This window comes from Halichoeres trimaculatus, unplaced genomic scaffold (assembly GCF_033239565.1).
Source record: "Halichoeres trimaculatus isolate MK-OKI-2021-1 unplaced genomic scaffold, fHalTri1.1 fHalTri1_scaffold_11, whole genome shotgun sequence".
NCBI classification, from domain to species: domain Eukaryota; kingdom Metazoa; phylum Chordata; class Actinopteri; order Labriformes; family Labridae; genus Halichoeres; species Halichoeres trimaculatus.
Window position 1 is genome coordinate 3,700,940 of NW_027437189.1, and position 26,779 is coordinate 3,727,718.

The window sequence follows — 26,779 nt, forward strand, 5'->3', positions numbered from 1 at the left end:
AAAATCCCAGTAGATCAGCAGTTTCTGACATACTCAGACCAACAACCATGCCACGTTCAAAGTCTCTTAAATCACCTTTCTTCTCCAATCTGATGCTCGCTTTGAACTGCAGCAGATCGTCTCGACTTCGTCTACATGCTGCCATGTGATTGGCTGATTAGAAATTTGTGTTAATGGATGGTGGATGGACGATGTATGATGGAAACTGACTCACTACTGGAGACAGACTCTGGTGGACACTCTGGGAACTGCAGTTTTTTGACAGACTGCCTCTGCTTTAGTTTTGTTCATAAACACACTGAGGGTGTGGCTCATTAATCCTCAGAGGCTGCACACACACACACATTCACACACACACGTGCACACATGTTGTGAATTCAGCAGATCAGACATAAATAAATTTTCTCTTTTCCTCATTTTTAACTTTAACGCTCCGTCGCCTCCAGCTCTCCCCCCGTCACTCGTCCTTCTTCTGTCCTTCCCATAACCCCTTTCTCTCTTTCTCCAACTTGACTCTGATTTTACTCTGACAGCAAACGGCGCCCTCTCCCTGCTCCTCCTCTCCTCCTCTCCTCCTCTCCTCCTCTCTTTTTCTCTCTCTTCAGCTCCATGAATTATAAATGAACCCCCCTCCGTCAGGCTGAGGAGGAAGTTATTATCATACACACACACACACGCACACACACACACACACGCACACACACAGAGTTCAGTGTGAGGATGTTCAGCATTACCATGGAAATGTAAAATCATGTGTGTGTATGTGTGTGTGTGTGTGTCCTGAGGCCTCTCTGGGTGTTTCCCAGCATGCACTGGGGCATGTTAAACAGAGTTTCAGACTGAGCGAACACACAGCAGGTGGGAGGGGCGAGAGAGCCTGACTGAGACAAGAGAGAGAGTAATAAAAGGTGTTTTGTATAAAATTGCTTCAGAGCTCAGAGCACCCCCTATAGACCAACCCTCTGAGCTCACAGCGCCCCCTATAGACCAACCGTCAGAGCACCCCCTATAGACCAACTCTCAGAGCTTAGAGCGCCCCCTATAGACAAACCCTCAGAGCGCCCCCTATAGACCAACCCTCAGAGTGCCCCCTATAGACAAACCCTCAGAACACCTCCTATAGACCAACCCTCAGGGCTCAGAGCAACCATGTATGACGAACCCTAAAAGGGCCCCCTACAGACCAACCTTCAGAGCACCCCTCATAGACCAATCATCAGACATCATGTTGCCCCCTATAGACCAACCCTCAGAGCCCCCCCTATAGACCAACCCTCAAAGCCCCCCCTACAAACCAACCTCCACTGCTCAAATGCCCCCTACAGACCAACCCTCAGACACCATGCCCCCCCTACAAACCAACCCTAAGAGCTCAGAGCCCCCCCTACAAACCAACCCTCAAGTTTAGAGCACCCCCTGCAGACCAACCCACAGGGCTCAGTGCGCCCCCTATAGACCGACCCCTGGACACAGTAGCCCCCACCATAGATCAACTCTTAGAGCAACCCCTAAGGACCAACCCTAGGACATCATGGCCCCCTTACAGATCAACCCTGAGAGCGCCCCCCTTATGACCAAACCTCAGAGCTTGGAGCACCCCTTATAGACCAACTCTCAGAACGCCATCTATGGGCCAACCCTCAGAGCTCATAGCATCCCCTAAAGACCAATTCTCATAGCCCTCCCACAGTCCAACTCTTGAAGCCCAGAGTGTCCCTTATAGACAACCCTTTAGAGCTCAGAATCCCCCCACAGACCAACCATCAGACCTCAGAGCACCACCTATAGACCAACCTTCAGAGCTCGGTGTCCCCTACAGACCAACCCTCTCTAGTGCCCCCTGTAGTCCAACCCTTAGAGCTCATAGCGCTCTGTGATATAAGGGACACTGCTTTAGATCAAAGCAGCGTAAATATTTTTTTCCTCTAGGGGGCGCTCCTTCTCCTCCTCATCCTCCTCCTCAGTGAGTCCCCATAGGATCTAAGTCCTTCACTGTGTTGCTGTGGAAACGGGTGTGTTGCCATGGTGATGTTACTATGGTCTGACCATCGGATAAATAAGTGGAACAGAAAGTTTTTATAGACGACTTAACAGAACAGACAAACCTGCTGCACCTGCTCAGGTCCCGTTACCTGTGGGGGCGGGGCTTATCTCTGATTTTACAGCATAGTAATCTGATGAGGTCAGTTTGATTGATGTCACTGTGGGTAAAATGATTAACGGATGGTGTTGTGTGTGTAGATGTTTCTGTGCTGTAGGTTTTTCAGTGCGGTTTAATGTATTTTCTCATTTTGTATAAAACATGAACCGCTCTCAGTTTCTGCCTCCGTCTGTTTCTGTCTCCGTCTCTCCTTTGTGTGCTCTCGTCTTGCTGCTCCCTTTGAGCTCTTAAAGAAATGCTTCCAGGCTCTTGGGGAGCTTTTTGGTTATGCTTTGTTTTTTTTTGGCCCTGGATGCTCAGCCAAGAAAAAGGCCGTCCACACACCGAGCAGTTTTTGGTCTTGATCTGTTAAGTTAGCAATCTGGCTGAGCAGGAGGAACCAGGCAAACTCAGGGTGTGTGGATCCTTAAATGGTTCTATGTGGACCAGTGAAGGCCAGATTGCAGGTTGAGTTCGCCTTTTTAATAATCCGATTTTTGGGTTTGGAGATAAACTTGGCTGAAGAAGTGAGAAAGTGAAGTATGTATTAAAAAAACTGAATAGTAAAAAGTAATAGTTAAAGCTTATTAAGTCCATTTAACTTAGTCCAGCTAGATTTAAAGTTAAAACCCTTTTGATCCCAAACCCGCTGGCGGGATCAAAATACCACTTATTTTAAAAATGACTGGCATTAACAAGCCATTTGTCCAATCCAAAAACTGAAAACTCTGGGGTAATCGTCAGATTCTTAAGTTTCCGAGGGTTCCTGAATGTATCACGTACAAAGCTGGAAACATGTCTTAAAATCACGCAAAAGACGGGAGAGTTTCATCCACATCGCTTTCAATTTCATGTCTTCTCAGAATATTTGCAGGAAATCACCGCTTTGGTTGCTAAATTCTGTATCGGTTTTACTGATGTGTCAGTGTTTGGCAGCAATTTTGGCTTTATGACGGCTAACGTGAATGATCGATTGAGAGGATAGGCTAGCATTCCCGATCACAGATACTTTAAAAAATGCCAGAATCGTCCAGATCCAATACTAGGGATCGGGATCGGGACATCCCTTTTTAGAACCATGCGCACACCAAACCAAAAAACAGACTGTTGCAGAATTTAAAAAAAAACATATTTATAGCCTGATTCAGAAACAGCTTGGGTCTGAAATGCTGATTTCTCTAATGTCCCACAACTCTGCAGTTTAGAAAAGGGATGTTAATACCAAATAGTTTTAGACCGATACCAGTGTGAGTACTCACTTTTGTGTACTCACCGATACTGAGTTCCGAGACTACTGTTAGTTTTGATACGTAAAATTTGAATTCACATTGACACATAATTTTGATCTGAAACAGCTTAGTCACTCTGACAGTTAAAAAAAAAAGACACAAAGAATTCTCTCTGACTTTATGATTTTCTTAATAACAAGTATTTAAAAAAATATATTAAAAGTGCAATATAAAGCAGTTTAACTGTTAACGCTCCTTGGTTCATTCATGTTGTCTGAACAGGACCTGACCATAGACTGTACAAAACATGGACATAGTCTCGCTGACGTCACCCGTCTGTTTCTGAAACAGAAAATGAAGCAGATCAGCTATAGCGGCCATATTGGTAGTGGCAATGGCTTCGCCTACAGCCATAGGGCGCCTGTCGGTCACGTGACCCTCAGCTGTGCCTCTTATTGGGGGAGCTCGGGATCTTAATATCCTCTGAGCTGCCGAGTTAGAAAAAAATTCAACCCCCATACAGTGGGAGTAAAATTAGCGACTCAGACAGGAGACGTTTTTTGAACCAGGCTGTAAATAGGTTAATTTCTGCTTAGATAACAGCTTTTTTTGGCTTGGTGTGTATGTGACTTCCAGTACTTCCTGAGCCAACCTCAAGCGGACACTCGAGAAACAGCAGATTTTAGCTCTTCCGCATCGTCTCGTATTCTCAGACCGTAGGTTGCCGCTTGGAGCTGGCACACTTTTGCTGTGGTGTCAAACTGCAGCAATGTAGCACCAACTACTGGCGAGGAGGACTTGCTCGACAAGATTTTTTTGCCTTAAGTATCAGCTGCTGGTATCAGCAGCTTTCACGAGTACCAATACCTTGAAAAAAGACTGGGATTGGCCCGATACCAATACCAGTACTCGCCCATGCCTAGTTTAGAAGATATAAGGATCAACAGTTCGTCCAATCAGAAGCAGAGCTCAGCTCACATAACTGAAGGGCACTATATAGCTGTGAGAATGGAAGCTCAAAGCCTGCATCACATCCAGTATGGCTAAGGATGGGTACCTTTCACATTTGAAGTGATACGGTACCAATACCCGGTACCTGGCAATTGGGATTGGTACTCAACAGTACCACTTTCTGTACTTTTTTGTTTGTTTATGTGGTAATAAATACTAATTTGCTTAATAATAAATCCCAAAGTTTTTCATTTCGACAAATTTACTTCTCAATACATAACCTTGCAATTAAAGATGTCCAGATACAGATGTTTTGACTTCTGATCCAATTTTTTGAGATGTTTTGCTGATACTGATCCCTTTCTCTGACAAATCCTGTACACTTTTGGGTGATTTCGTTGTAGATGAATCATATTTGTTGTATCAAAGTGAGCCCTGTTGGTCCCTCCTCCAATAACACTCACTTACAAATTTTGCAGACATTGTTTTTCTACCATTGCTTATACAGTCTATGGCTCTGTGGGGGAGGGGGGCAGCTAGCTGTACATTTTTGATTTTTGCGTTTTTTTCTGTTTGCTGTTGGAAAAATAATCTGATTCTCTAAAAGTTTTTTAAAACTCTGTCTCTCTGTATCTCCTGTCACAGGTGAAGAGGAGCTGCCATGATGGCCTCCTCCATCCCTCCATCTTCCATCTCCCTCCCCCTCCCCCTCCTCCTCCTCCTCCTCCTCCTCCTCCCCCCTTCCTCCCTACCTGCTGATGTCACAGCGACCTCTGACCCTCTGATGCGGAGTGTGAAGCTGCATGGCGCCCCCCTCTCTCACCTGGTGTTGCACCCAGGGGCGGGGCATCTCTACGTGGGCGGGGTTGACCACCTGTATCAGCTGACGTCAGAACTGGATGTGATGTCACACGTCAAGACCGGGCCTTACCTGGACTCACCTGATTGTCTTCCACCAATCGTCCCCAAGGACTGCTCCTCAGCCACGCCCACTCACAACCACAACAAGCTGCTGCTGCTGGAGGCGGGGCAGGGGGCGGAGCCAAGCAGTCTGATCGTCTGTGGATCCCTCTATCAGGGCACCTGTGATAAAAGGTAAGACTGTCCAGGTGTTTATGTGTTCGCATCATCAGTCTGATGGCCCAAAGTTAGCATCATGTTAGCATCATTGTCAGTTAGCCGTTAGCCTGTATTAGCATGTGTCTGTGTTTCCCTCCCTGCAGGAGTTTGTCCAACATATCTCAGCTCGTCTATCAGACGTTGAACCCCGTTGACACGCAGTACGTCGCTGCTAACGACCCCAGAGTTTCCACTGTTGCCGTTGTGATCACCACAGAAAACAAACAGGAAGGAGGCGAAGCTCTGCGTCTGATGCTGGTTGGTCGAGGCTACACCAGCAAAGGTCCCGGTGACATCCCACCAATCACGACACGGCGCTTGTTCCCAGTGGTCCCGCCTCGCCGGGCCTTCTCTCAGGAGGAGGAGCTTGGAAAACTTGTCGTAGGAAGTTACTCTGAATACAACAACCACTTCGTAAAAGCCGTGGCCCACGGTAACCATGTGTACTTCCTGTTTTCTCGGCGGGACATGTGGCATAAAAAAGAGTACCGCACATACGCCTCCCGCCTCTGCTCGTCTGACCGCAGCTTCTACTCCTACGTGGAGGTGCCGCTGCTGTGCCACGGGGGCTACAACCTGGCTCAAGGGGCGTGGCTTGGAAACCACTCAGGTGAGGCTGCCCTGTTTGTTGTCATGGCAGCAGGTCAGGCCTCCACGCCTGTGGCAACAAGTCGCTCAGCGCTGTGTGTTTATGGGATGGCAAAGCTGGACGCCATGTTTAGGAAGGCTCAGGAGGTCTGCTACACCAACGCCGGACAGGGAGCTGGAGGACAGGAAGAGGCCTACATCGAGTACGCAGTGTCATCCAGGTGTCTGAAACTACCAAAGGTACACACACACACACACACACACACACACAAAACTATGTGAATCCTCTGCCTGTCTCACCTGTCTCACCTGTCCGGTATGTTAGCTGACTGTCGCTAACTGTAGTTTATTAAGTCTCTCCTTGTGCCTCTGCCTCAGGACTCCCTCTCTGAGTACCCCTGTGGGGGGGAACACACGCCAAACCCCATCGCCAGCGCCATCCCACTACAAGCCAAGCCCACTTTCACCTCCACCACACAGCTGACCGCTGTCACCACGGCAACTGAGGCTGGTCTCACCATAGCCTTCCTTGGGGACCGGGAGGGAAAACTGCACAAGGTGATTTATAAACACTGAAAACACGCTAATACACCTGAGTAAATACCTGAGTGTGGACCTAGATATAAACCTGAGTGTACACCTGAGAATACACCTGAGATACATTAGAGCAGGGGTCACCAGTCTTTCTGTGACCGAGGGCTACCTCATGGGAAATGAGTGGCATGAAGGGCTACTTGTCTGAAAAAGACGTCCTGAACAACATTACACAGATCACTTTTCAATAACACCAATCATAGTAGAAGTGGTTATACTATGTAAAGAGACTGCTCACAGGCAGTGGCGGCTGGTGGTGTTTTATCCAGGGGGGGCTATGACTCCAAAACAGACATATACTAATAAGCAAGCAAACGTGCTAGGGTATCACACCTGTGTATTTACAGTCTATTATTTTAGATAGGATGTGCCTGTTTTTGTCAACTTCTTCATTGTGTTTACGGATCCCTATCTTTAGCCTTCATCAAGCTGACATGAAATGTTTATTTTTCCAAACATAGCTAGTCCCAGGGCATTTTCCATGTGGATCCCAGTTTGTTTATGCCTCTTTGCCTTTTCTGAAAAGTGCTTTAAATCAGTAATACCTGTCTTTATCCATGCTGGGTCAGATCCTGACGTTTGGAAAAGGAGGCAGGGAAAACAGAATAAAGCGTTAGCCTCGCTACATGCCGTTAGCCAAGCCTTGCTGCTAAACCAGGTCCTGGAAAAAGAGCGGGTGTATTGCCTCCCTCTATCTTTGGACTGCTGAATGATCGTGATGTTAGGCTGATCAGGTCCCCGCTCTTTCACATGCACCTTCTCCTGATACGATCTCCTCTCAAAAGGTAACGATATCAGCAACTTAACTGTGTTATTTAGGCTTTCTCTCTCCATCTTTCGTCTCCGTTTGATCGTCTCCTACTCCCGCGACTCGTCCTGTCAATCAACCGCACTTTATAGTAGACGGCTGTGACGTCGGCTCCATAGCGGGAGGGTGGTGGTATGCAAATCCAGCTGCATTCAGCTTTGGGAGCAGGAAAGGTGCGCCCTGACATGGTCCTATCTCTTGTATTGAAGAGGAGCCACTGCGCATGTACAACTTATAACGACGGTCTATGGCCAAAGATTTCTGCGCCCCGGGATGGAAACACGTCACCAATCAGACAACGCGGATGAATGAAACAACTTTACTCATCATAAAATATATAATATTCATCGTGCAAATTTAAATTTATAATTTATATACGTATAGTTCAGAACGTTATATTCTATTATTTCTTTTTCTTTTTCTTTTTTAATGTCTCATGCTTCAAGGTAATGTAGACGGTAATGACGGTGGGGCGGCGTCCTTGCGCCCTCTATTGGCCAGCCGCCACTGCTCACAGGTCAATATTGATTATTTCACAATTATTATTAATGAATTACACAACAACACCGGGCACCTTATGTAGTTCTTGCGGGCGCCCAGGTGCCCACGGGCACTGCGTTGGTGACCCCTGCATTAGAGTATACAAACCTGAGAATTAACCAAAGTATGCCACCAAGTATACATCTGAGTATGCACCTGATTATACATCTTAGTAAACACCTGAGTATACAACAGAGTATGCACCTGAATATACACCTTATTATATACCTCAGTATATATCTGATTATACACCTGAGTATGAAACTGAGTATACATATCAATAAACATCTTACTATGCACCTGAGTAAACACCTCAGTATACACCTTTCTCTACATCTGATTATATACCTGAGTGTACACCAGAGTGTAATTCTGAGTATACACCTAAAATTACATTTGAATACACATGTGATAATGCAACTGAGTAAACACCTGAGTATACACCTTATTAAACACCAAACTATCCATCTGAGTATACACCTGTGTAAATATACCTGATTTGTTACCTTTTCTACATACCTGAGTTTATACCTTATTATTGACCTGATTATACACATAAGTATATTCCTTAGTGTGTACCTGAGTTTCCATATAGAGAAATAGAAATAGAAATAGAAAATACTTTATTTATCCCCGAGGGGAAATTCAGGAGTCACCGCAGCATTTAAGAAAACAAAAGTAAGAAAGAGTATAGAAAGTGCAAAAATGTCCATAAGAAATTAGATGACGACATCCCGTCCACCACTCGTCCACCACTCTCCAGCCCAGCCAGTCTCCACCTCCACAGGGTCCAGGACTGAGCCTCCCCAGCAGTCTGTTCAGTCTGTCTCCTGGATCCTGTCTGTTCACAGCAGGCGAAGCTCCTCCGATGTGTCGCGGCGTCTGATGTCAGCTCCGTCAGCCACGTCCGTGAACAGCATGATGCCGCTGGGTTAGCACAGCTAGCTCATCCATCCCCCGGAGCGAGATCCCACGTTCCCAACAACGATGGATGAAGGACAGGTCCACGTCGTCACCTCCCAGCTCACATCCGAGAACCAGCACGTCGTCCTCACCGCCTCCTCCTCAGCTCCTCCTTAGCAGCCTGTAGCATTGACATGCTACAGGCTGCTAACAGCTAATTTTGCATGTAAACAATGCAGCCATGGTTACATGTAGGATCTCCAGACAAACACAGGAGAAAAGTAGTAAAAAATACCGCCGAAGCCACAAAAAGTTTGGTGTCCGTGACCGACAATGAATCATACAAAGTGATGATCCACTCCAAATACAAAGATTACGAAAAAGAGACGAAAAAACCACAAGAAACGGACAAAGACGAGAGAGCTGCTGCAACAGGCAGCTACTTGGGCAGCGCCTAGCAACCGTTTGATGAGTACACAACTCAGTATACACAGGTCAGTGACCAGTGTTCCCCTGGCTCTCTGCTATTAACCAACACCATAAGGCCACTTTGGTTCAACTCTACTGGATGAACTAAGTTGGACTATACTCAATAGTTTCCTTAAAAACCTGTTCAAAAAACGTTAAAAATATATAATTTTTCCATTACAGGCAACTAATGACAAAATTTGGCCCTCTTAAAAATAACTGCTCAAATGAAATAATCCACAAATTATTTTTTTCTACATAAATCGTTGCTAATTTTTCAAGAATTTTTGGTGAAAAAAAAACATCAAAATTTTTACTCATTGTCCTAAATAAGTATTTTCTACATTGAAAAAAAAGCATAATGACTGAAAAATTTACTAAATTAACTGCCAAAATTGCCCAGTTTATCAAATGTGATACCAAAAAATATTAATACATTGATACGGCTATAATTTTGTGGATTTTGTTGAAAGAGTTAATAACAGTGCAGTTCAAAAAGATGAAAATTTTCTGGCTATTTTTTTTGATGGGACGGGCTTTTAAAGGGTTAAACTGGTAAATTATGTTAAACTGGTTAAACTGGTAATACAAGTTAAACTGGTGATTCAGGTTTAAATGGAAATACAGCCTAAACGGGTTAAACTGGAGGAACTGGATAACCTCTCTCAGTCAGAGCTCATTGACTCCAACAGTGCTCCAGAAAACAGCTGTTTATACACACACACACACACACACACACACACACACACACACACACACACACACACACACACACACACACACACACACACACACACACAGACGGACAGACAGACACTTCCCTGAAGCTCTTTATCACTGTGTGTGTTGGCTAACAGGTGTTTAGCTCGTGGCTAGCTTTAGTTGGGGGTCGGCTCTTGGGAATGTGCTTGGACTGTTTTTGATGGGTTATGGATCCCCCCCAGGTGCACTCTGGGTAACAATTGAGCGGGATGTGTGTGTGTGTGTGTGTCTGTGTGTGTGTGTGTGTGTCTGTGTGTGTGTGTGTGTGTGTGTGTGTGTGTGTGTGTGTGTGTGTGCGCTAATGAGCTCTAATCCTGCCTCAGAGCCACAGCGAGGTAAACAGCTGAGCTTTGATTTGTGCCTTTAATTTTTAATCACTCACACACACACACACACACACACACACACACGTTAACATACTGTGATGTGACTATTCAGGTACATAGAGGATGTAAATGTTACTTTTTGGCTCTTACCTTTATTTTGAAAGGGAAACCTTGCGACAGGAACCAATCAAACCAGAACAGGAAGTGACCTCTGTACATGGGACGCCAGCTTCACCAGCTGAGCTGAACAACACTCAGTTATAATGTGTGTGTATGTGTGTGTGTGTGTGTTCATTCCAGGTGTTGGTGCACTCTGATGGGTCAGGTGACCTTTATGGCAGCGTGTTAGTGGACAGAGGAAACGGTGTCAGCGCTGATCTCCTATTGGACGAGAGCAGTCAGTACGTCTATGTGCTAACAGCCAGCAAGGTGAGACAACCTGTCTGTCTGATCACCTGTTTGTGTCCACCTGTGTGTGTGTGTGTGTGTGTGCTCACCTGTCTGTCAGTGTCCCCACCTGTCTGTTTACTCACCTGTCTGTGTGGCAGAAACCCCCTGACCTGGTGTTACCTGTCTGTCTCTCAGCTGTCAAAGGTTCCTGTGTCGTCGTGTGAGAGACAGACGGATTGTGGAGCCTGTCTGTCGCTCAGAGACCCGTACTGTGGCTGGTGTGTCGTGGAGGGCAGGTAGGGTCCAAACACCTTTCACCTGAGCGACCTGTCTTCGGTCAGCCGTCTGTCTGACTCTCGTTTGTTGTCTCCAGGTGTTCCCGTAAACACACCTGTCCTCGTCACACACAGCCCAACCATTGGCTGTGGAGTTTTGATCCCACCAATCAGTGTGTGACGGTCATGAGCCTGCAGCCGGCCAATCAGAGCAGAGATGAGCAGACACAGGTAGAGTGCTTAAACACTGCCCCCTAGTGGCACTTCAACATCACTGCAGACACTTTTTATTTCTGGGTTGTATTTTGACAAACTGAGCGTAGCTTTGATCCCTGAAGACTCAAACTCCCATGATGCTTTTGGAGACTGTAGGTATGACTCTATATTCATCATCCCGTTTCCAAGGTTACGCTGTCAGTCGTCCAGCTTCCCGCCCTCAAGGAGGCGGAGTCTCTAGCCTGCGTTTTTGGGCTCCTCCCACCTCAGCCAGCCATCGTCATGGGAACCAGCATCACCTGTCAATCACCTGATCCAGAGCTCCTCCCACCCATGCCGACAGGAAGTGGTGAGTTTCAGCACTGATCACCTGTCAGGTTATCCATCACATGTCAGATTTCATCACTTCCTGTTTCTCCTTCAGATCACATGATCCTGCCTGTGTCTCTGAGGTTTGGTCATGTGACGATCACCACGGGAAACATGACCTTCTATGACTGTGGCGCCGTGAGCCGCCTTAACCAGAGCTCCCAGTAAGACACACCACTACTGAAAACCAGTAATCAATCACCAAGGAGTATCAATGAGTAATCTATTATGGTGTGTGTGTGTGTGTGTGTGTGTGTGTGTGTGTGTGTGTGTGTGTGTGTGTGTCACAGGTGTTTGGCATGTGTCAGCAGTGTGTGGAGGTGTAACTGGTGTCCTCTGGATCAACTCTGCACCCACAACCAGAGCTGCTTCAACCAGCACATCATCCTCAACCAGAGGGTGAGACGGCTACCTGTCTACCTGTCTACCTGTCTACCTGTCTACCTGTCTACCTGTCTACCTGTCTACCTGTCTACCTGTCTATCTACCATTGTGTCCAACTTCCTGTCTGTGTCTCACCTGTCTATTCTGTCTGTATCTTACCTGTCCGCGTCCTCAGGACTCTCCCGGCCCGTCGTCCTGCCCCCAGGTGTTTGCTCTGCAGAGTTCTTCCCTGGTGCCGTTGGGCCTGAGCAGCTCTGTGGTTCTGCAGGGACGAAACCTGGACGTGTTCCCCGTGAGAGACGCTTTAACATCAGACATTTATCAACAGTTCAGAGGAGCTTTGAACAAAATGTATTCTAAATTTGTGTGTGTGTGTGTGTGTGTGTGTGTGTGTGTGTGTGTGTGTGTGTGTGTGTGTGTGTGCGTGTGCAGGAAGAAGCTCAGTACATGTGTGTTGTTGAAGTTGAAGGATTCCAGTTCAACCTGACAGCTACTGCAGAGAAGAGACAAGACAACACACACATCTTTACCTGCAGCTCACACCAGGTAACATACACACACATACACACACACACACACACACACATAAAAGTTTTTAAGCATGTTAATAAGATCCTGTCTGTCGTTCAGATCTTTGCTTTGTCTGCAGTTTATGTCAGTGACAAATCCGTAGTTAAATACAGTGACCTGATTGTAGTTTAATGCAGTGGCCTGTTTTTGTCAACTGCTATGACCTTTAAGTAGTTTAATACTCTGCTCAATCTAAAGTTTATTGCAATGGCAAATCCGTAGTTTACTACAGTGACCTGTCTGTAGCTTAGTACAGTGACGTGCCTGTAGTCAAATGCACTGAGCAGTCAGTAGTTTGATACAGTGTCCTGCTGTAGTTTAATGCAGTGCCCGGTCTGTAGCTCAATAAAGTGTTGTGTCTGTAGTTTGATCCAGTGAACTGACTGTGATCAAGTGAAGGGACCTGTCTGTAGTTAAGTGCAGTGACTACTCTTTAGTCAAATACAGTGGTTTGTCTGTAGTTTAATGCAGTGACCTGTCTGTAGTTGAATGCAGTAAATTGTCTGTAGACTTGAACTGTTACCTGTCTGTAGTTTAATACAGTGCCCTGTCTGTTTTTTATTTCACTGACCTGTCTGTAGTTTAACGAAGTGACATGTCTGTAGTTGAACGACGTGACCTGCCTGTAGTTTGATGCAGTGACCTTTTGTAGTTAAATTCTTTGACCTGTCTGTAGTTTGATGCTGGACCTGTCTGTAGTTTGATACAGTAAAGTGTCTGTAGTTTAACACAGTGACCTGTCTGTAGTTTGATGCAGTGACCTGTGCGTAGTTTGATGCAGTGTCCTGTCTGTAGTTTGATATATTGACTTGTGCGTAGTACAATACAAAAATGTGTCTGTAGTTTAATGCAGTGATCTATCTGTAGTTTAATACTGTTCTTTGTCTGTAGTTTAATTCAGTGACCTGTCTGTAGTTTCAGTTCACCATCAGTCACCTGCTGTATTCAGCACCTGTTTACCTGCGCAGAGGAGAGAGACGCATCGATGCAGCACCTGGCCTCAGACGTAAGGACTCTTGGCTGTGTGTGTGTTTGTTATTGTGCGTGTGTGTGTGTGTGTTCGTGTGTGTGTGTGTGTGTGTGTGTGTGTGTGGTCGTGTGTGTGTGTGTGTGTGTGCGTGTGTGTGTGTGTGTTCGTGTGTGTGTGTGTGTGTGTGTGTGTGTGTGTTCGTGTGTGTGTGTGTGTGTGTGTGTGTGTGTGTGTGTGTGTGTGTGTGTGTGTGTGTGTGTGTTACAGCTGTGTTCATTTGCTGGTTTTGTTTTCAGTTCACCTGTACGACTGCTCAGCCGGACAGTCAGATTGCTCTCAGTGTCGGGCGGTTCCTCCAGAGTACGGCTGCGTCTGGTGTCAGGGAAACTCCGCCCCCAGTTGTGTTTACAACCAATCCTGTAGCAGCACACCTGCTGACACCTGTCCACCTCCCCTCATCACACAGGTGAGTCTGCTTGAATTTTCCTCTGTTTTCATGGAAACCCACAAAGCATGTGTTCACCTGTCTGCCTACCTGTCTGCCTACAGGTGTCACCCACCTCTGGTCCTCTGGAGGGTGGGGTCCTGGTGACCATTACAGGGTCTAATCTGGGGATGAAGTACCAGGATGTGGAGGGTGGAGTCACAGTGGCAGGTGTTCAGTGCCGGGTCCTACCTGAAGGGTACCTGATCTCCACCCGGGTGGTTTGTGAGCTGCAGCAGAGCGGGCGGCGAAGGGACGGACCCGTCCTGGTCACTGTGGGGACGACTCCTCCTGGTAGATCCACACAGATCTTCACCTATCAGGTAAGACTGAGGGAGTCCTGGTTACCTGTAGAGCACCTGTGTCCTGCAGTAACAGTTTGTGACCATTCCATTTTGGGCCCCTGTCTATCAAAGGGTCCTTTACCTGTCCATCCTGCTCACCTGCCCCCCGCATGTTTCCAGACTGTGACCTGATGTTTGAACGAATCAGATTTCCCTTTAGCTCTTAGTCCCCCAGACTGTGGGATTTAACTGGACCATCTGAAACCTTAAAGGGGGACCAAACCCCTTCTCAGACAGAGGGTACTGCAAGACCCAGTTCAGACTCTGCTGGAACCAGTTTATCCTGAAAGACCAATCAGAACCCTGGGTCCCACAGATAACCACCACATAAACTCCTGGGACAGATCCGAAGCTTATATCATACATGTCTACAAACAATCAGCCAATCAGGTGTCTCTCTGCATCCCCAACCCCTCCCCCTGTCTTTCAGGACCCTCAGCTGCTGGATCTGGTTCCTGACAAAGGTCCAGTCTCAGGAGGAACCAGACTGACTATCAGAGGGCGCCAACTGCTGACGGGACAGAGGACAGACCTGAGTGCCTTCCTGGGCCCCCAGACCTGTTACATGTGAGGAGAAAAACTAAACTACACACTCTACACAAACTACAAACACAGCAAACACTACATAAACTGCAAAAACTACATATACCACACAAATTAAACAAACTACGAACACTAGAAAAACTTTAAAGCAACAACGCTATAGAAACTACAAACACAGCAAGCACAACAAACACTACATAACTACAAAAACTACTAACGCAGCTAAACTGCGAACACAACAAACACTACATAAACTACAAAAACTTAAAACACTACAAAATTACACAATCTTTAAATCTCTACAAAACTACGGAAACTTTAAAGCCACAACACTAAATAAACTACAGACACTACAACCTCTACAAAAAAGGCAACGCTACAAAAACTACAAACACTACAGGAATGAAATACACTGCATTAACCAAACACAACAAAAACCACATAAACTACAAAAGCAGACACTCTTAACACTTTTAAACTACAAACAATAAAAAACAAACACTGCATAAATTACAAAAAATACAAACAATGAAAGCATAATAAACACCACATAAGCTTCAAAAGCGTCAAATTCTGCTAAACTACAAACACAACAAACACCTCATGAACTACAAAAACTACATACACTACACAAATAACACAAACTTTAAACACTTCAAAAACTACAGCACTTTACAAAAACTGCAAACACAACAAAAACAAACCATAAACAAAACAAAAAACAAACTACAAACAAAAAACAAACTACAAACAAAAAACAAACTACAAACACAATGAAAACTTCAAAACCATAAACAATTTAAAAACCACACTTTGAGAACAACAAACTACAAAATCTACAAATCCTTCACAACAACAAAAACTAAGGACAAAACACACACAGCAAACACTACACAAACTCCAAAAACTACAACACAGCTAATCTGCAAACACAACAAACACTACATAAACTACAAAAACTTCAAACACTACAAAAATTACACAAACTTTAGATCTCTACAAAAATACGGAAACTTTAAAGCCACAGCACTAAATAAACAACAGACACTACAACAACTACAAAAAAGGCAAACGCTACAAAAACTACACACACTACAGGAATAACAAACACTGCATTAACCATACACAATAAAAAATTACATAAACTACAAAAGTAGACACTCTAAACACTACAAAACTACACAACACAACAAACACCTCATGAACTACAAAAACTACAAACTTTGCACAAATAACACAAATTTTAAACACTTCAAAAACTACATCGCTTTACAAAAACTGCAAACACAACAAAAACAAACCATAAACACAACAAAAAACAAACTACAAACAACAAACAAACTACAAACAAAAAACAAACTACAAACACAATGAAAACTTCAAAACCATAAACAATACAAAAACCACAAACACTTTAAGAACAACAAACTACAAAAACTACAAATGCTTCACAACTACAAAAACTAAGAACAAAACAACACAACAAACACTACAACACTACAAAAACTACAAACACTTCAAAATCTTAAAACACTACAAGAACTACTACTTCAAGGAGAAAAGAATTAGTATTATTGGCCGCAGCAGTATTGGTATTATGGTTAGTAGTAGTTTTTGTTGTATTTTTTTGTTGTTTGTAGTATTGGTAGTTGTTTTAGAATTAGTAGTATTGGTAATAGTAATAGTATTGTTGGTAACACCAGTGTTCAGTACAGTTGAGCTCCTCCCTGCGTGTCTGATCAGTTTATTGACCATTGGCGCCCCCTGCTGGAAACATGAGGAGGAGCCTGACTCTCACATGCTTCATGTCTACTTGAATCCTTATCTCCTCCATCCTTTGTCTCATTCACTTCTCCTTTCCTCATTTCCTTGTCTCCTTGTCTCCTCTGCCCTCAGAGTGGAGGAGGTGAATGATACCCAGCTGGTGTGTCAGACTGGTTCCAGTAACCAGACTGGGGGCGTTCCAGTCCGGGTTTTCTTCGGCAAGGCTGAGAGGATGGTTCCAGGTGTTTCCTTCCGTTACCTTGACGACCCGGTCATCACGGACGCCACGCCCTCAGAGAGCTTCTTTGCGTAAGAATCTGATCACATGATGTCAAGTCCAATCATCTCATGACTCAAACCATGTCCTTACGAGGCGACCACTTCCTGTCCTCAGAGGTGGGCGCGTCATCGTGGTGACGGGCAGGAACCTGGACGTGGTGCAGAAGCCAATCATAGCGGTGTGGGTGGAGCCTGTGGACATTCAGAGGGTCAGACGGAGAAAACGATTGGCCCTGCTAACGGCAAGACAGCAGCTGGTCTTCAACAGCACCATGACGACGGTGAGACGACCGGCCAATCAGACAGCAGCTACAGACAGACAGGGTCAAAGGTCGTCTGTTCAACCATCTCACTAAAATCTGAGGCCACCTGTCTCTCTATCACTCTCCACCTGTCTGCCTCTCAGGTGCTGGAGCATTGCTCAGTGCAGTCGTCCTCTCAGATGACCTGTCTCACCCCCACGGTCTCACCTGAGGTCAAAGTACGAGGAGTCTGGTTCCAGCTGGACAACGTCAAAGTCGACTTCGAGAGCATCAAGGTGCCTGTCTCTGACCTGTCTTTCTCTGACCTGTCTGTCTCTACTTGTACCTTTCTGACCTGTCTGTCTATCTACCTGTCTGTCTGCAGGGGAAAAGCTTCACCTATTATCCGAATCCTGAGTTTTTTCCTTTGAACCGTGAGGCGCCAGATTCTCCGTATCGCTTCAAACCAGGAGGAGTGATCGCTGTGGAGGTACGGCTCAGCAGTCTGAACCAGTCAGAACCAGTCTGAACTGGTCTAAACCACACCTTGTCTCTCTGCTCCTTACTCAGGGTCAGGACCTGATCAGAGCCATCTCCAGACAGGAAGTGACGGCTCGTCTGGGGGATCAGGAGTGTGAGGTGAAGACGTTGGACAACACTCACCTGTACTGTGAACCTCCAGAAACCCAACCCCTGAGCACGGGAGACAACCAGCTGCCCAGCCTCAAGGTCAGTGAACACACCTTCACCTGTGGGTGACTGGCAGCTGACACCTTTGTCAACTTTTTGGAGTTAACAAAGTTCCTCCTGTCTCTCCCTCCCACCTGTCTGTCTGTCTCTCAGGTGTTCATGGGGAACCTGCAGGTGGATCTCGGATTGGTTCAGTACGACACAGACTCTCTGCTGTCTCCCGTCCCATTGGCTGCTCAGATCAGTTTGGGGGCGGGAGCAGCCGTCATCATCCTGTCAGTGCTGGTCGTCATCCTCATGTACAGGTTGGTACCTGTCTGTCTGACTCCACCTCCACCTGTCTCACGCTCCATCTGTCTGTCTGTCCTCTTCCCTAAAATACAACTTTAAAATTTTGTGTGTGTGTGTGTTTAGGAGGAAGAGTAAACAGGCCCTCAGAGATTATAAAAAAGTTTTGCTGCAGTTGGAAACTCTGGAGATAAATGTCGGAGATCAGTGCCGCAAAGAGTTCACAGGTAGGCACACACACACACACACACACACACACACACACACACACACACACACACACAGTCATACAGGAAGTAAACTTATCTTCTTGGCTCCTTGCAGACCTGATGACAGAGATGATGGACCTGAGCAGTGACGTAGGAGGACCAGGGCTCCCCCTGCTGGACTACAGGACGTATGCGGAGAGAGTATTTTTCCCTGGCCAGCAGGTGGCACCACTGAGCCGCCAGTTGGACCTCCCAGAGTCCAGGAGACAGACTGTCGAGCAGGGTCTCCTGCAGCTCAACAACCTGCTCAACAACCGGCTCTTCCTGACCCGGGTGAGTAAAGGGGGCAGGTGGTCTACAGGCTGGACTCACCTGGAGCTGCTGCTCATGATTGTTGTGTCTGTGTCCCCAGTTCATCCACACGCTGGAGGCCCAGCAGGGTTTCTCTCAGAGGGACCGGGGCTACGTAGCCAGTCTGCTCACCATGGCTCTGCACGATAAACTGGAGTACTTCACCGAGGTGATGAAGAGTCTGCTGCAAGACCTGGTCCAGCAGTATGTCGCCAAAAACCCTAAACTGATGCTGCGCCGGTAGGTACAACTGACACACACAGATATATTTACACCCATCACCAACTTCATCAAGTCCACCTTGCTAGCTTTGGGTTGGACCCCCTTTTTTCCTTGATGTTGACATGATAGCATCACACAGTTGCTGCAGATTTGTCGTCTGAACATCCATGATGAGAATCTCCCGTTCCACCACATCCCAAAGGTGCTCTATTGGATTGAGATCTGGGGACTGTGGAGAACATTAGAGTACAGGGAACTCATCAAAAACACAGCTCTGACCTTGGTTGTGACAGAGCTTATATGAGTCAATGCTGATGTGCTAAAATCTGCAGTTCATCGAGTGTCCACTTGGGACCGTCTTCTGTAAACCCTAGAGATGGTTTTGGGTTAAAATCCCTGTAGACAGAGCTGACCCTAATCAGTTTGGTGCCCTTGGCAAGATTTCATCTGGTGCCCCTTGAATTCCAGCACCAATAACAATTTTTACATACTTAAATAAAACTATCACACAGCGCCACGTTTTAGTGACTTGATTTTTATAAAAGAAAAACCTGCAAATAAACAATTTGTTCCAATTTAAAAAAACACAAAATAAGAAAAATAAGAAATACAAAGATTTATAAATACGAATTGAATATTTGAAAAGGAACCTATAACAAAAAACAATAGATAAAAAAATCAAGTCAGTCACATATATCAGTCAAGTTAGTAGTAGTGAATATTTATTGAAAATAAAGCAAACATATGAAAAGCTTAATTCTAGAGCTTCCTGGGTTTGTTTCCTCTTCATCAGAGCAGCAGAGCAAGTGTGCGTCAAACTATTTATTACAGTATTTGTATTTGAAATCAGCTGAATGTTACTAAGTGTACAATGATGTTAATAAGACGCAGGACTCTAACGATACCTGCCTCACGAAAGAAAAACTAATTCTACACCTGGTTATTTCATCTACACTTATAAAAATGTTTGTTCACCTGATTAAAAAGTGAAAATCACACGGTCAATATAATTTAAGCAGCATAAACTGCCTGTCCATCTAGTCCAGAAATGAACAGGTGAGGAGGAGCGGTGTTGATGTTGTGATCATGCACCCCTCAGGGTCAATTCAAGTGCAGGAAAATAGTCTTTTTTAGGTTATTGTCATGTTTTTCAGGTTTCTCTTGTAACATTACTGAATTTAGAGGAACAGTTGGAAGGATTACCCAGGTAAGATGGCGATTCAAAAACCAGCAAATCCTCTCCTGTCCTGTGTTCTCTGACATCATGCCCTCATGCAATTTTAGCCCCTCCCACAAGAACGCACGCAGGAACGCGACACAGTACCTGCCGGTATCAAAACACTCTTTTTCGTGCTGTCCTGGTTTAACTTCTTGGTGTTTTTGGGGGTTGGAAGTTTGACAAGGCAGGTAAATATGCGAGCCAGGACTTCCTCATGCGCGTTCACGAGAACGAAGAGCTTTACAACCAATTGGGATGAAGGACGAAGCGCCGCCCCTCGACCAATCAGGATAGAGCCTCAGGGGCTCTTCTGATTAATCAAAGATTAATCAATCAATCAATCAATCAATATTTATTTATAGAGTCCTTTACAGAACCAAAGAGGCCCCCAAAGTGCTTTACAGTAGTGGTTCAAGATAAAAGGAACGATACATAAAAAATGATATCTGGAGCGGTCGAGAATCCTTGTCAGCTCATAACAGAGAGAGATTGAAATGCTGAGACCTCACGGTAGTGCAATTATACTGCACTCATAAATGGTTATCAATGGATACTCTTACATTTAATCCAAAGAAAACACAAAAAAATTAGCATTGACTAGTTAAATCCTGCCAATGGCACCTTTAAGTCTATCAATTCTTATGTACAAAAAAGATAACCTTAACTCGTCGTAGACATTTTTTCTCCTTCTCTTCTTATCATACACTGATGATCTTATCAGCCGCCGGCAATCATGGGGGCGTCGTGCTGACGCCCCCATGATTGCCGCCCCTAGCATTTGCCTATACTGCCTATGCCACGGGCCGGCCCTGCCTGTAGATCATCAGTTTGTCAGATACTCAGACCAACAACCATGCCACGTTCAAAGTCCCTTAAATCACCTTTCTTCTCTGATCTGATGCTCACATGCTTCACCATGTCTACAGAGCTGCTGCCATGTGATTGGCTGATCAGATAATTGAGTTAACAAATAGGTTAACAGATAAACCAGTGAACAGGGGAACCTGATTAAGTCTCCTGTATGAAAAAAAAAGTTAGAAAATGAAACCAAGTGGTTAGGGTGAAAGGTTGCAGCATTAAACTAACCTGTCTGTCTGTCTCTCCACCTGTCTCTCCACCTGTCTGTCTGTGCTCCAGGACAGAGACGGTTGTAGAGAAGATGTTGACGAACTGGATGTCGATCTGCCTGTACTCCTTCCTGAAGGTAAACCTGTCTGTCTGACAGCTGTTGGTGCAAACACTGTCCTGTGGGCATTCTGTCTCTCTCTCACCTGTCTGTCTGTCTGTCTGTCTGTCTGTCTGTCTGTCTGTCTGTCAGGAGGTGGCGGGGGAGCCTCTCTACATGCTCTACAGAGCCATAAAGTATCAGGTGGACAAAGGGCCGGTGGACGCTGTGACGGGGAAAGCTAAAAGAACCCTGAACGACAGTCACCTGCTGAGAGAGGACGTGGACTACAGTGCTGTGGTAACACACACACTCCAACACACACACACACACACATACACACATACACAAACGCTTAAACCTGTCTGTCTCTCTCAGACCCTCAACGTGTTGGTGAAGAGTGGAGTTGACGTCCAACCAAATCCTGTAAAAGTTCTCGACACTGACACCATCACACAGGTAAAAACAATGAGTGTGTGTGTGTGTGTGTGTGTGTGTGTGTGTGTGTCAGTATTATCTTCACTTTTCTGTCTGTGTACAGGTGAAAGACAAAATCCTGGATCAGGTCTACAGAGGAGCCCCATTCTCTCAAAGACCAGCAGCGGACAGTCTGGATCTTGGTATATACACACACACACTTACACACACACACACACACTTACACACACCTGTTCCACCTGTCTGGTTTGACTGACAGCTGTTACCTGTCTCTGTTGACAGAGTGGCGTTCAGGTCAGGCAGGTCACCTGACCCTGTCGGATGATGATGTCACTGCCGTTGTTCAAGGTCGCTGGAAACGTCTGAACACTTTGCAACACTACAAGGTAAAAATCGACCAATCAGAGCGCTGCTTCAGGTCTGATTCAGGTAGAAACCTTACAGATTTGTGTTCTTCAGGTCCCAGACGGAGCCACCGTCGCTCTGATCCCTCGATCCCAGAGTTCAGGTGGAGTCGGGGTCAGCCAGGTGTTCCAGACCGGAGAGAGTAAGACCTCACCTCATCCACAAGACCCAAAAGATACAGGTCTTCTTTGTTGTTTTACCATAGCCTCTGACTGTATATGTGTGTGTATGTGTGGTTACCATAGAAACGCCGATGCTGGAGGGGGAGGAAGAAGAGGGTCAGCGGCTGTGGCATCTGGTGAAGAGCAGCGAAGATCCAGAAATTCCAAAACACAGAAAGAGCAGCATGAGGGAGAGGGAGAGGGCCAAGGCCATACCTGAGATTTACCTGACCAGACTGCTGTCCATGAAGGTAACACACACACACACACACACACACACACACACTGAATGTGACATAGCCATTGATGGAATCAGTGATGGAGTCTGTGACAAAGCCAGTAACAGAGCCAAGATTAGAGCCAGTAAAAGAGGAAGTAGTAGTGCAAGTGATAAAGCCAGTGACGGTGATAGAGTAAGCGAAGAAGCCAGTGTTAGTGCGAGGAGAATAGGCAGTGGCAGTTCAAGTGATGCAACCATTGATGGAGAGGGAGTAAGCCAGTGATAAAGCTAGCAATGGAGCCAGTGAACGAAGCAGTGGCAATGCAAGTGATAAAGCCAGTCAAGGAGCCAGTGATAGTGCCAGTAAGAGAGGCAGTTGCAGTGCAGGTGAAAAGGCCAGTAATGCAGTAAACGGTAAGCCAGTGATAAAGCCAGTCAAGGAGCCAGTGATAAAGCCAGTCAAGGAGCCAGTGTTAGTGCCGGTGAAAAAGGCAGTGGCAGCACAGGTGATAAATTCAGTGTTGGAGTAGGCAGTAAGCCAGTGTGAGTGCCAGTGATAAAGCCAGCAATGGAGCCAGTAATGAAGCCAGTCAAGGAGCCAGTGATGAAGCCAATCAAGGAGTTAGGGTAAGTGCCTTAGATAAAGCCAGTGGCATTGCAGGTGATAAATCCAGTGATGGAGTAGTGGGTAAGCCTGTGCCTGAGATAGCGTCAGAGCCAATGTTAAAGCCACCGATGAAGCCAGGGTAGAAGCCAGTTTTTGTCCCAGTAAAAGAGGCAGTAACCAATAAGCTAGTAATAAAGCCAGTGATTGAGCCAGTGATGAATGAAGTGAAAGAGGCAGTGGCAATGAAAGTTATAAAGCCAGTAATGGAGTAGGTGGTAAGGCAGTGATAATGCAAGCAATGGAGCCAGTGATAAATTCAGTCATGAAGCCAGTCAAGTAACCAGTGTACGTGCCAGTGAAAATCGCAATGGCAAAGCCAGTGATAAAGCCTCGGTGGAGTAGGCAGTAAGCCAGTGAAGAAGCCAGTGAAAAAGCCACTGATCAAGCAGGTGATGGAGTAGGCATTAAGCTAGTGACTGAGCGAGGGAAAAAGCCATTGTAAAAGCCAGTGATGAAGCCAGTTAAAAGGCCAGTGTTAGCGACAGTAAAAGAGGCAGTTGATGTTCAACTGATGCCACCAGTGATGGAGTAGGCAGTAAGCCAGTGATAAAGCCAGCAATGAAGCTAGTGATAAACCCAGTGAGGAAGCCAGTCAAGGAGCCAGTGGTAGTGCCAGTGAAAGAGGCAGTTGCAGTGCTGGTTATTAAGCAAGTGTTGGAGTAGGCGGTAAGCCAGTGATTAAGCCAGTGACGGTGTAAGTGATATAGCCAGTGATAGAGAAGGCAGTAAGCCAGTGATTAGGGATGGGTACCTTTCACATTTGAAATGACACGGCACCGATGCCTGGTACCTTGCATCGGTATTGTTACCCAATGATACCAATTTTCTGTACTTTTTTTGTGTTTATGTGGTAAAGCAATATAAATTTGTTTAATAATAACATCTCGATTTTTTCAATTTAACATATTTATTCCTCTATATATATCACCAATGCTGTGTTAATGTCCGAAATAGAAAACCACCTACTCTTTCACTCTCTCTCAGTCATAAGGACGCAATTAGGTAAGCAATGAGGCCAGTGATGGAGCCAGTCAAGGAGCCAGTGTTGGTGCCAGTTAAAAAAGCAGTGGCAGTGCAGGTGATAAATTCAGTGATTGAGTAGGCGGTGAGCCAGTGATAAAGCCAGTGAAGAAGCCTGTGGAAGAGCCAGCGAAAGAGGCAGGAAAAGGGCCAGTGATGAAGCCAATGATGGAGTAGGTGGTAAGCCAGTAATGAAGGCAGCGATTGAGCCAGTGATGAAGCCAGTGAAAGAGGCAGTAGCAGTTCTGGTTAAAAAGCCAGTTATGGAGTAGGCAGTAAGTCAGTGATTTAGCCAGTGAAAATGCCTGCAATGGAGCCAGTGATCGAGCCAGTGATTGAGCCAGTGATGAAGCCAGTCAAGGAGCCAGTGGTAGTGCCAATGAAAGGCAGTAGCAGTGTCGGTTATAAAGCCAGTAATGGAGTAGGCGGTAAGCCAGTGATAAAGCCAGTGATAAGGCCAGCAATGGAGCCAGTGATGAAGCCAGTGATTGAGCCAGTGAAAGAGGCAGTGGCAATGCAAGTGAGAAAGCCAGTGATAGAGTAGGCGATAAGCCAGTGATAAAGCCAGTGATAGAGCCAGTGAGGAAGCCAGTGTAAAGCCAGCAATGGGGCCAATGGTAAAGCAAGTTATTGACGTGACATTGTAACTTTTCGTCCACACAGGGGACTCTACAGAAGTTTGTGGATGATGTATTTGTAGCAATCCTCAGTACGAAGAGACCTCCTCCGATCGCTGTTAGATTTTTCTTTGACTTTCTGGATGACATGGCGGACAAACACGGCATCGACGACCCTGAGACTGTCCACATCTGGAAGACCAACAGGTGAGACCTCTTTGATGGTCCAGATGCTCCCTTTGTGCTGACTGTCTGTGTCTCTGACCTGTCTGTGTCTCTGCAGTCTCCCTCTCAGGTTCTGGGTGAACATTTTGAAGAATCCTCAGTTCGTTTTGGACGTTCAGGTTACCGACAGTATCGATGCCGTCCTGTCTGTCATCGCTCAGACTTTCATCGACTCCTGCACCACCTCAGAGCACAAAGTGGGACGGGTACGGCCTGTCTGTCTGTCTGTCTGTACATCTGTCTGTGTGGAGAAGTCATGTGACCTGATGTTGGTTTTCTGTCCAATCAGGACTCTCCAGTCAATAAGCTGCTGTATGCCAGAGAGATCCCCCGGTATAAGCAACTGGTGGAAAGGTGAGACGGCTACCTGTCTGACACACCTGGGACAATTACTGAAACATGTTTAACACACAAATTTCATATTCTAAATGTGTGTGTGCATATGTGTGTGTGTGTGTGTGTGTGTAGGTATTACAGTGATATCCACAGTGCTGCGTCAGGCTGCTACCAGGAAATGAACTCAACTCTAACTGAGCTGTCAGGGGTAAGACGGCAAACAACACTTCAGTTTGAAGATTGTTTACTGTGAAAACTACAGACTGAATATACTGAGAATTAATGTCAACTACCTGTCTGTCTTTCTACCTGTCTGTCTGCAGAGTTTTGCCTCAGAGATGAACAGTCTCGTCGCTCTACATGAGCTGTACAAGTACATCAATAAGTATTATGACCAGGTAACACACTCACACACTCACACACTCACACACTGACACCAAATCAAACAGATGGTGTTTCCTCACTTCCTGTTGGGCTAAAAAAAACATCATGTAATACAAAATCTATTCAATATTTCAGGAAGTAGATCAGATCACAGTTACAAGGCTAGATTTTAACTGTTAGCCAGATAGCTATTGGTAAAAGCTCAGAAACAACCATATTAATGCTAATGCTAAGGTTACATTATATTTGGCTATCATGTAATGGAGCGACTAGATTAAAGCTAACATGCTAAAGCTAACCATACTTATAGTTTTTTCATCAGTCTCACTCTCTGTCCTGTCTCACAGATCATCATGTCTCTGGAGGAGGACAGTTCCGGTCAGAAAATGCAGTTGGGATATCGTCTGCAGCAGGTCGCCGCCCTGGTGGAGAACAAAGTTACCGACCTCTGATGACCTCTGTTGACCTCTGGTGACCTTCGATGGAGCTACTATGGAGACGACAGTCAGTATCACTGAGAAGGAGGAGGATGATGGAGCCTCCAGCTTTGAGGGACTGAAATGGACTTCCTGTGAACAACAATGTCTTCCTGCTGTGTGTGTGTGTGAGTGTGTGTGTGTGTGTGTGTGTGTGTGTGTGTGTGTGTGTGTGTGTGTGTGTGTGTGTGTGTGAGGTTTTATAGTCAGACTCAGGAGATCTTAGTTCTTTCTTTACTCTGCAGCAGTCAGTCTAAACATGGACCACACCTGGACCTGAGTTGGAGGGACCTGTGTGGTCTGAAATGACAATCCAACCCATCAGGGAGCACCAGCACCACCTGCTGCCTTGCACTACGTTTCCCAGAGTTCCCTGCAGTCTAGAGCACATTGTTCCTTGTGATCAGCTGATACGAGGACAGATTTAT

General features: G+C 45.8%; 1 protein-coding gene across 2 annotated transcripts in view; it reads left to right on the forward strand.

Annotated features, from left to right (window-relative positions):
• Positions 1-26,779, forward strand: part of plxnb3 (plexin B3) — a 52,629-nt gene extending 25,850 nt beyond the window's left edge. For both annotated transcript variants that reach the window (XM_074681061.1, XM_074681063.1), the window contains 37 exons: positions 4,966-5,415; positions 5,544-6,267; positions 6,406-6,585; positions 10,729-10,857; positions 11,014-11,114; positions 11,192-11,324; positions 11,499-11,658; positions 11,734-11,842; positions 11,969-12,077; positions 12,238-12,354; positions 12,495-12,608; positions 13,548-13,638; positions 13,899-14,068; positions 14,152-14,409; positions 14,861-14,997; positions 16,870-17,046; positions 17,132-17,297; positions 17,423-17,554; positions 17,644-17,748; positions 17,829-17,987; positions 18,102-18,253; positions 18,363-18,463; positions 18,561-18,778; positions 18,858-19,036; positions 21,375-21,441; positions 21,556-21,702; positions 21,781-21,861; positions 21,944-22,022; positions 22,123-22,226; positions 22,300-22,387; positions 22,491-22,657; positions 24,977-25,137; positions 25,214-25,361; positions 25,445-25,509; positions 25,624-25,699; positions 25,815-25,889; positions 26,223-26,779. In XM_074681061.1, the coding sequence (XP_074537162.1) occupies positions 4,982-5,415; positions 5,544-6,267; positions 6,406-6,585; positions 10,729-10,857; positions 11,014-11,114; positions 11,192-11,324; positions 11,499-11,658; positions 11,734-11,842; positions 11,969-12,077; positions 12,238-12,354; positions 12,495-12,608; positions 13,548-13,638; positions 13,899-14,068; positions 14,152-14,409; positions 14,861-14,997; positions 16,870-17,046; positions 17,132-17,297; positions 17,423-17,554; positions 17,644-17,748; positions 17,829-17,987; positions 18,102-18,253; positions 18,363-18,463; positions 18,561-18,778; positions 18,858-19,036; positions 21,375-21,441; positions 21,556-21,702; positions 21,781-21,861; positions 21,944-22,022; positions 22,123-22,226; positions 22,300-22,387; positions 22,491-22,657; positions 24,977-25,137; positions 25,214-25,361; positions 25,445-25,509; positions 25,624-25,699; positions 25,815-25,889; positions 26,223-26,327 (5,718 nt within the window). In that variant the 5' untranslated portion in view covers positions 4,966-4,981 and the 3' untranslated portion in view covers positions 26,328-26,779. The remainder of the gene's footprint in view (positions 1-4,965; positions 5,416-5,543; positions 6,268-6,405; positions 6,586-10,728; positions 10,858-11,013; positions 11,115-11,191; positions 11,325-11,498; positions 11,659-11,733; positions 11,843-11,968; positions 12,078-12,237; positions 12,355-12,494; positions 12,609-13,547; positions 13,639-13,898; positions 14,069-14,151; positions 14,410-14,860; positions 14,998-16,869; positions 17,047-17,131; positions 17,298-17,422; positions 17,555-17,643; positions 17,749-17,828; positions 17,988-18,101; positions 18,254-18,362; positions 18,464-18,560; positions 18,779-18,857; positions 19,037-21,374; positions 21,442-21,555; positions 21,703-21,780; positions 21,862-21,943; positions 22,023-22,122; positions 22,227-22,299; positions 22,388-22,490; positions 22,658-24,976; positions 25,138-25,213; positions 25,362-25,444; positions 25,510-25,623; positions 25,700-25,814; positions 25,890-26,222) is intronic.